Below are 10544 nucleotides of genomic sequence, written 5' to 3'. Positions count from 1 at the left end.
TTCATTTTAGAAAAAGAATTAAAAAAATAGAAAGATTACTTCTTTTTTTAATCCAGAACCAAACTACGGAAAAACAAGTAATTTTCCTGTTTCTTTGTAGATGCACATATTCCTCACACACACACACACATATATATATATATATATATATATATATATATATATATATATATATATATATATATAATCTTTTCAGTTCAGTTTGTCCCAAAATATTCCATACTCCATAATTACATGCTGCTGTTTTACATGCTTAATACATACTCCATACTTACATACTGTTGCTTTAAATACATCATACATACATACATACACCATACTTACATACCGCTGCTTTAAATACATACACCATACTTACATAATGCTGCTTTAAATACATCATACATACATACATACATACATACATACATACATACATACACCATACTTACATACTGCTGCTTTAAATACATACACCATACTTACATACTGCTGCTTTAAATACATCATACATACATACATACACCATACTTAAATACTGCTGCTTTAAATACATACACCATACTTACATACTGCTGCTTTAAATACATCATACATACATACATACACCATACTTACATACCGCTGCTTTAAATACATCATACATACACCATACTTACATACTGCTGCTTTAAATACATCATACATACACCATACTTACATACTGCTGCTTTAAAATACACCATACATTCACCATTCTTACATACTGCTGCTTTAAAATACATCATACATATTGCATACTTACATACTGCTGCTTTACATGCGTAATACATGCTCCATACTTATATACCGCTGCTTTAAATACATTATACATACATCCACTATACTTAAAAACTGCTGCTTTAAATACTTCAAAAATACACCATACTTACATACTGCTGCTTTAAATATAAATGAAGTATTTGTTACCCAAACTTTGATCTGAATAGCATTTGGGCCTTCCCTCACAAACTTTTTATTGCAAATAAAATGTAAAAAAAAAAATTCTAAATTGGGCACAGATATTACCCATGTAACCTTTTCTCAAGCACAAAATTAATCTTCGTTTTGTTCTTTTGTAATGTTGAAGATAAGTCTATGTTTTGCCATTGTCTATATTTACAGTCTTTTTTAGTCAGAAGTTACCACGCTATTAATTCATTGTTGTATTTTATTTTATTTTTTAACAATTTACAGAAGCTATTATTTTTCTATTGGATTTGCACTCTAAAAATATACATTTAGGTTATACTGTTTTGTTACTTCGTCTACTGGGTAAATTTCATATTCACAATGCCAGAGCTATTCATTGTTCATTATCATCCTCTTTAGATTATTCTCTTCTGATATTTCCATCTTTACTTCCTTTAGGTACAGGTCAGAACCTTGAAACTCAAAGGCCTTAAAAAGGTATACTATTCTTAAAACTATTAGCCTAATACTAATGGTAATACTAATAATATAAAAATCAATAAAAATCATCATCATCAATCCCACTTCATATTAGGTGTCTTTATCAACTATGTGCATATTAAAAAAATAAATACAATGTTAGGTATTTTACAATGGTACTAATTGTGCTCATGTATTGCAATACACTTGTTACCACTGAGGTGTGATATGGATTATGCTGCCACAGATTCCATAGCAGGGGTAGGTTTAAGGGGTTAGGGTTAGCAGTGTAATTTTAGATGTTATTACATACAGGTAAATAGAAGTAGAAGGTAAAACATATTTACACAATGCACAGTGCAATGTGTCAATACTAAAATGTTAGTAGATAGTCGTTAAACACACTTTATTTAATGTGGTTCTTCATCATTATCTTTTTCTACTTATTTTACTGACATTCCACAGTATTGCAGCTGTGTATTGACACATTCAGTCTTGGACTCTGCTCTTTTTTTGCTTTGAATTACACGAAATCATCTCTCATATCAATGAATAGCACAAGACCGACTTTATTACTGTGAAGGTATTAGTAAGCCTTTGAGCTTTTCACACTGCTCATTGCCTTCCATCACAAGCTATTGAATCAACAAAGTCACTAAAAATGTTACTGTAGGTTATGTGCATACTTTAAAAAAAATTCATCCTCCTATTCCTGTATTGAAAAAGTTACGGGGTATGCTGATGTTGTTCTTTATACGTTCTGTCAGCGTGTGATTCCACATCTTGTTAGAAATAAAAGAATGAGTAGCAACACTGCAGCAAATGATTATTTACGTCTTATCGAAAGTTTACATCGTATCGAATTGTAAATAGTTCTGCAATTAGACATAAAAATCTAAATGTTTCTGTTTTAGTTTCCCTTCGATTTTATTTTCTGTGCATCCACGAAGAAATTGAAAAGGTTACTTGTTTTCTGTAGTGGTTCTGGACTATTAGAAGACAATAAAAATAACGGTTTTACATTTTATGACCAGAAAGTACACAGACAAAACTTACTTTCTTTTCTTTTTTTTTGCAAATGATCATATACATATTATTACATCATAACATTATAACATATTAATCGATATCATAGAAATTATTTCCAAATGTAAATAGCCAGTGTTTAGAGATGATTACAGTTTTACATAATTTAGCTTTAACTGGACAACATATGCTTGTGTTCAAAATGGTGCTATTATGTGCACTTAAGTACTTTATGGGTATGCTAGATCCAAACAACCTTATAACAAAAAAAAAAAAAGCATATATAGGATAAAAGGCCAGGTCATCTGACTCATCACTTCTTCTTGAACAAATTAGATAGATAGATAGATAGATAGATAGATAGATAGATAGATAGATAGATAGATAGATAGATAGATAGATAGATAGATAGATAGATAGATAGATAGATAGATAGATAGATAGATAGATAGATAGATAGATAGATATGTCTATCTATAGGTGTTTAAATTTACGTAAATCATTAAGACAGCAAATGGAATTTTTGCTGCAATGTTTGTTTGTAATGTTTAAAGGATTTAATTGCTGGTTGTGTGCATCATTGTGGATTTTGGTGATTGATTTTTAGGATAGATGGATAGATCAAGTTGAAAAAAACATTATTGGATGCCCATGATCTTTGTGCCATCAGAAAGCCCTGCATTGAAAACAGGCATAATTCTGTAATGGAATTAACTGCATTGGTTTTGATACGTCCCTAGAAATCATTATCTGTGAAGGCACTGTGCTCACTGTGTCATCTGCAACCAGTGGTGGACAAAGTACACAAAGCATGTTAACTTAAGTTAATGTAGAGATACACTTGGTAAAATATGACTCCAGTAAAAGTAAAAGTGCTCCTTCTAAACTTTCACTTGAGTAAAAGTATAAAAGTATTTGCTTTCAAATGTACACAAGTATCCAAAGTACAATGATTTATTATGGTATCATGGTTCTATTATAATTTTTTGTCACAAGACTCTAAGCTTAATCAACTCGGTTTATGTGAAACAACTCTAATTTTACTCTTATCCCATAAATCTATTAATAGAATGATATTTTTTTTGTAAAACACTAATTGATATCTATGCCAATTTTCATGTCACAAGTGTTGTAATTAGAGTTAGAAGTTTCTTCCATCATTTATTCCTCTCAAAATGATCTGCTTGCTGTTGAACTGATGTTGAACTGTATGTTCATGATAAGTAGATACCACCAAGCGACAATCAAAACAGGTTCAAAACAGAGCTTGTGCTCTACCCTGATTGGTGGCCTGATGCATGCTTGACTAGTTACTTTTTTTTTTTTTTAATGATTTCGCAAAATGTAGTTGGGTAAAAAGTACAATATTTGACTTTGAACTGTAGTGAAGCTAAAGTAAATGTCTCCCTAAATGGAAATACAGATACCTGAAAACTTGAGTACCGTAACTAATGCCATTTACATTTTGTATCAGACACACATTTCAATTCCAAAATTTCAGCAAGTGGTCTGTACTTTATTAGATTTGCAAAGCAAATGGGATTGTAATAAATGTTACATTTAATTAAATGTTTAATTAAATGAGATCTTTATCATTTCAGAGAATACCAGAACCAAAGTATCTTTCATATAAACAGTCATATTACACTTTATTAGATGATCAGATGTCAAACTGTTTTTGTGTTCACCTTTAAGCATGTAAGCATATAACTTCAGTTATAGATTTTAGACTGCAAATCACTACATTGAATTCCAGACCGCATGAAAGTGTAAACTTATAATATTTCGGAATCAGTTCACATTTCCAGTGACATGACTGTAAGGACGAAGTCACCCGTGTGAGTACAATTGAGCATCAGTTCAACTTGGTGGCATGTGGGAGAGAAAATGGAGGGAAAGTGGAGCAGCAGCCCGGCAATAAGAACGCGCGGAACAGCGCCATCTGTCGGAGAGTGAAAGCGCGGCTCTCTCGGAACAGCCATTTAAACGCTCACATGCTCTTTCCTCCCTTCAATGACTTCAAAGTAGAAACATGGCGGCGTGGAAGTGAGACACTGACCCGGGTGAACTACTGCAAATGAAACAGCAAAAAAAAAGTTTGTGGTTGTTTTTTTTTAGCGCCTGGGAAAACGAATTCTCGTAAGTAACACTGGAATGTCTTCTTCCTGCATCGAGTGGAAATAAAATAAGGTTTGTGCTCGCTTTTAAACGCAAAGCCCGCAAGCTCACTACAAAACCAGCTGGATAAAGACGACTGAAATGAACGGGGTAGGTGAGAACATCTCAATCCCACACCACAAACTCAAACGTTTGTTTAATATTATTTTAAATGCAGCGTTAATATCCGGTTATTTACACACATTTTCTGTCTCGCCACAACGCTGTAGACGGTCTCTGCTAAAATAGCTTTGCTATATGTTCTCTATTGTTTTAGTTGTACATGGCGGCGCAGTAATCGGGCGTCGGTTTTCTTATTAATTAATATATGTAATGAAATCATCTTTTCCTAAATAATGTTGATGCATTTATTTAAGTTCTCATATTAAGAAGAAAACACTGTTAAAGGCCCTGTAGCTGTGTATGTGGGCGTGTATGTAGGGGTTCACCACCAACTACAGCAGAGTTCATTCATGTTTTTACACTAACAAACTCTTACTGCTTTATCAAAACCTGTCAATTATACACCTCCTCTTAATACATTACCTGCACTTTTAGCGCGTTTCTACACTTTTGCAGTTAATTGTTTACCCTAGAAAGCATCCATAACCCCCTCGCAAGCGTGATTAGAACTGAATGACCTCAATAATTTTTCATATTGTTAATACAAATTTATTCATTTGAACGTACAAATAGTTTTTTGTGCACAGATGAACGTAAACGCGCCTTCTGATTTGTGTTTCTTATTTAAAGCTCAAAATAGTCCTATGTTTTCGTATTCTGTTCCAAACAGGAAGTGGGCGTGGTTTAGGCCGGAAGATTTTTTTTGAAAATGTGATTCTTAACGGCGACAGTGAGGGGAAAAAAAAAAAAAAAAAGTCATAGCTACTGGAATATCGTATTATAATTTGCAAATTATAATGACTTATTATTATTATTTTTTAAATATATACATTTTATTGTAATTTACTTGATATATTTGAATCTGTTCTTTTTAGGCTGCTGTGAATGCTTTCCCAAATAAAATTAATGTTTATCAATAAACAAAAGGGAAAGTACATGAACAGAAAAGAAATCAATATTCTACCAAGGAAACGTAATGCAGCAGATGAGCGTGTCATTCCTACGTCCCTTCAACATGACCCATATCTGGCCAGAATGAGTCCTCTTGAAAGAACTGTGGCCAATAACATGACATGAAAAAAAGGCTAAGTGATTCATCTCTGCAAAAAATGTAGGAACTGGGGTGCAGAAAAATGCCAGCAGGTGCTCTGGACTGATATTGTGACCACCATACTGAGAAATACAGGCACATAATCCATCATGCAGCACCTTCAGTAGGGCATCTGATTGGTCCTAAATGTATTCTGCAGCAGGACAACAACCCCAAGCATACAGCCAGTGTCGTTAAGAACGAATGATCTTCAGCATGGAGAAAAACATTGAGTCCTGAAAGTAATAGTTTTGGCCCCCACAGAGCCCTGATCTCAACATCTTCAGGTCTGTCTGGCATCAGATGAGACGGAAGGATTTGAGGTAGCTTACATCTACAAGAGATCTGTGGTTAGTTCTCCAAGATGTTTGGAACAACCTACAGGCTTTTAGAGTTCATTCTAAAACTGTAGCCAAGTGTATCTAGAAGAATTGACGCTGTTTTGGAGTCAATGGGTGGTCACACAAAATATCAAACCTTATGTTCATTTGCTTTCCATTTTGTTGATTGAAGCATTCTTACCTTATTGCATTTTTCACAACAAATTGTGCACAGTACAGTGTATATACATGAAATAGACATTCACGCATGCGTATATACAATAAATGCTACAGTTGGCTATGAAAGGTTGTACAAACATTTACCCATGAGGCCCATTTGTAGGGTTTTTTTTCCCCCTCTTTTCTTTTCTCCTCCCCATTTTATGTTTTTTTTTTTTTTTTTTCTTGTGGCAGTGCTAGCTATAAATAATCCTAACCTTTTGTTTAAATATCTTTGTTTCAGGAAACATTATGCAATGGACATGCTACACTTCACAATTTTTTCAGCCACCAGCCCTCAAAGGCACCACATCATGAGGAGATCTCTGTCCAGGTCATCCAAGACGGGAAATCCTCGAGGATATTTTGCACACAAAATGAGAGACAGAATAATTGTAAGGATGAAAAGTGTTTTTACATTCCATACAGCTTGCATGAACAGCTCGTGATGTTTTCCGAGAACGTACTGTTTTGAATTTAAAATCTAGCGTTTATTTATTTTTTCTATACAGCCAAAAGACCCAGTACTGTAAATGGTGAGATTGTTCTTCCCAAAATGGCTGTGAAAGACGACCTCCAAACACGCAAAGCAGAGGAAAAGAGCAAGCTGCTGCATTGTATGCAGGCCCGTTTTCCCTCACCAGCAGAAGTCACTCCAGAAATCAAAAACACTCGCTCACCGTGCCAGATAAAGGCAGGTTGTCGTAAAAAGGTCAGAGTGAGGAAGTCTTCGGAAAAAGTGTAAGCTTATAGCTTTAAAGCCAGTTTGCTTTACTAATGATAAATTGTGGACAGGTTTGTGGACACCTGACCATCATACCATGTGTGAGAGTTCCACCAAACACTTGTCCCAAAGTTGAAAGCAATTGTCTAAAAGGTATTTGTAAACTGTAGCATTTTAATCGCTCATCTCTAGATTCTGACCGTGAGTGCAATATAGAATGATAAAGCACATATGGTTGTGATGGTCAGATGTCCACAAGACTCTGATTTCGACTTAAGAGAATGTCAAAAAAGGGCCACAAGTCTTCTACTGAATTGCTCCTCTTCATGCCTGTATTTTTATTTTCTAGTTCAGACAGCAAGAATTCCACTAATCGAAAGGTTACTGATTATTATCCCATACGGAGAAGCTCACGGAAAAGTAAAACCGAATTAAAGGTAAGTAATTAGAAAATCTGATTCACCAATAAAATTGGGGCTGAAACAGAGTATCCACAAAATCCAAAAGAAAATTTTGGTGGAATGTTCTAGTTAAACTTTTATTACGTATGTTGTAAGAGTCAAGTGTGTTTTTTTTTTATTTATTTTTATTTATTTATTTATTTTTTTTTCCCCTCCTTCCCACAGTGTGAACAGAAGAAACACTTAGACGAGCTGATCACAAAAGGGATAGAGGATGGAATGATGGTAAATATAAGCGACATGAGAAGTTAAAGGCATGATCATCAGGATAATGAAAATGAGTTGAACTTGATCATTTGTTCTCTGAAGGTAAAGCACATTGAAGGAAAGGGAAGAGGTGTTTTTGCAACCCAAAGCTTCCTGAAAGGCCAGTACGTAGTGGAATATCATGGCGACCTGTTGCTGAAAACCGATGCCAAAAAAAAGGAGGCTGTATATGCACAAGACCCTGCTACTGGCTGCTATATGTATTACTTCCAGTATCTCAGCAAAACATATTGGTATGTAATGGTGTCGCACCATGTCTTCATTTTATGTCACTTTGCACAGGAAATTAAGTTGATAGGACAGAGTAGCGTTCAATATCTTTTGGAAATGTACACAGTGGTCGGGTTTTATGCAAGACGCAAGAACTTTAAGATTTAAGTTCGGGGTCATATTGATGAGAAATGTAACAGAAGCAGTATAGAGAAAACAAACAACTTGACCTTCCAAAACGTAATGCGGCAAGTAAATGCAGTTGAGTTACAGCACAGGCTCTGTTCAGCTGGTTGGCGATCATGTTGACATGTTTGAAGGTGTAAAAATGTAGAAGCTGAGGTATGTATAGATGAAGTGATAAACAAGCTTGACTGATGAATGAATTTCAGCTCTGTTGTGCAACTGTCTAGGGTACAGTTTGTTGATGACAAACTGCATCGTGGGTAACGAAGAAGACCAGTATCCTAAGAGATAAATGTCAGAGGTTGAAACAAAATAAAAAAAACGAACAACTTCTTCTTTCGGCTTTTCCCATTAGAGGCCGCCACAGCGGATCATTCGTCTCTACACCCCCCTGTCCTCTACATCTGCCTCTTTCACACCAACTACCTTCACCGCATCCATAAAACTCCTCGTTGGCCTTCCTCTTTTCCTCCTTCCTGGTAGCTCCATCCTCAGCATTGTCCTCATGTCCCTCCTCTGCACATGTCTAAACCATCTCAATCTCTCCTCCCTCACCTTGTCTTCAAAACGTCCTACATGTGCTGACCCTCTAATAAACTAATTTCTAATCTTGTCCATCCTCATCACTACTTCCAGCTCCGCCCCCTGTCTTTTACTCAATGCCACTGTCTCTAAACCATACAACATCTCAGGTCTCACCACAGTTCTATAAACTTTCTCTTTCACTCTTGCAGATACCCTTCTATCACAAATCACTCCTGCTACTCTTCTCCACCCACTCCACCCTGTCTGCACTCTTTTCTTCACTTCTCTAACACACTCTCCATTACTTTGTACTGTTGACCCCAGGTACCTGAACTCCTCCACCTTTTCTCCCTGCAACTGCACCACTCCACTGCCCTCCCTCTCATTCACACACATGTACTGTCTTACTCCTACTGACTTTCATTCCCCTTCTCTCCAGCATGTACCTCCACTTCTCAACCTGCTCCCTAATCTCACCACAAATCACAATATCATCCGCAAACATCATAGTCCATGTAGACTCCTGTCTGACCTTGTCTGCCAACCTGTCCATCACCACTGCAAACAGGAAAGGGCTCAGTGCCGATCCTTGGTGCAGTCCAACCTTCACCTTGAACCAGTAGTTCCTACTGCACACTTCACTGCTGTCACACTGTCCTCATACATGTCCTGCACCACCCTCACATTCTTCTGACACATTTGACTTCCTCATACAATACCACAACTCCTCTCTCTGCAACCTGTCGTACACTTTCTCTAAATCCACAAATACACAATGCAACTCCTCCTGACCTTCTCTATACTTCTCCATCAACATTCTCCACGATTACCAAATAAATCTTAGAATACCTTAAATAAGTTGTCATTCAAAGCTGATTTTGCTTGTTTGAAATGTTTTCCGTTGCATAGGCTGAGCTCACTGTTAGTATGGCAGTATTGAATCAGTAGAAGAATGAAAGCTTTTTGGTGTGGTCAGAGTGTAAAGCTCCTGTTCTGACTGCTTTCTTCTCAGTGTGGATGCTACGAAGGAAACTGACCGCATGGGAAGGCTCATCAACCACAGTAAGAACGGCAACTGTCAGACCAAACTCCACGACATCAATGGAATACCTCACCTGATCCTCGTGGCCTCTCGAGATATAGAGGAGGGAGAGGAGCTGCTGTATGACTATGGAGATCGAAGTAAAGCCTCGATTGCTGCTCACCCGTGGCTCAAACACTGATGGATTCTGGGAAGGGAACAGCTTGTTTCTTAAATCCAGATTTTAATGTAATTATTGCCTTAGTAAGATGAGAATGTTTAGGGGGTAGTACTTGTTTGGGTGTATTTGGTGACTTAAACACATTTAGGTTACGGTACATATTCCACATGTCCTACATGATACTTTTAAAAATATATATTTATCCTGCTACGACATGCTAGTTTTCACACATTTCTTTCTTTTTTCTTTTTTGTATATTTTATATACTTGTAGAGCAGTGCTTCCAAAGCATGCAGTTATAGTCAAACTTTCTGCATTTTTATAAGACGTTTTCTTAAGCCAGTGTATAGTAATTAGTGGCTTAGCAATAACTATGTATTGTGTGCAAACAATTCTGTGGAATGCTTATGAAGAGCCATGTTTTAAAAGCTTAGAAATACTGGAAGGTACCCCCTCCCTCAACTTAATTTGGAGTCTTACGATTTTACAATGTTGAGCGTGATGTGAAGGATTTGAAAAAAAATCTATCGATCTCTTTTTGAGAATGATTATGAAATGACCAGAGTGTGAGTATTCAGCCGATTCTCTATGCTGGGATGAAAGCTTTGTTTAATAAAATGATTTTATGCAAAGGTTTGTCTCGTG

At 36.1% G+C, this 10544-nt stretch overlaps 1 protein-coding gene across 2 annotated transcripts; it reads left to right on the top strand.

Moving 5' to 3' along the window:
* The first annotated feature begins 4392 nt into the window (after positions 1-4392).
* Positions 4393-10531, top strand: kmt5aa (lysine methyltransferase 5Aa). Of its 2 annotated transcripts, XM_046862093.1 has the most exons (8): positions 4393-4605; positions 4640-4683; positions 6569-6719; positions 6837-7065; positions 7398-7485; positions 7675-7734; positions 7819-8009; positions 9710-10531. In XM_046862093.1, the coding sequence occupies exons 2-8, from the start codon at positions 4675-4677 to the stop codon at positions 9918-9920; spliced, it is 939 nt and encodes a 312-aa protein (XP_046718049.1). In that variant the 5' UTR covers positions 4393-4605; positions 4640-4674; the 3' UTR covers positions 9921-10531. The 2 variants fall into 2 exon arrangements, with proteins under 2 accessions (XP_046718049.1, XP_046718048.1); XM_046862092.1 differs by having other exon boundaries at positions 4394-4683.
* The last annotated feature ends 13 nt before the right edge of the window (positions 10532-10544 follow it).

Source organism: Silurus meridionalis, chromosome 11, assembly GCF_014805685.1.
Source record: "Silurus meridionalis isolate SWU-2019-XX chromosome 11, ASM1480568v1, whole genome shotgun sequence".
In the NCBI taxonomy this organism is placed as follows: domain Eukaryota; kingdom Metazoa; phylum Chordata; class Actinopteri; order Siluriformes; family Siluridae; genus Silurus; species Silurus meridionalis.
Note: the sequence above shows the minus strand (reverse complement) of the source record. Positions and strands in the feature narration are given on the sequence as shown.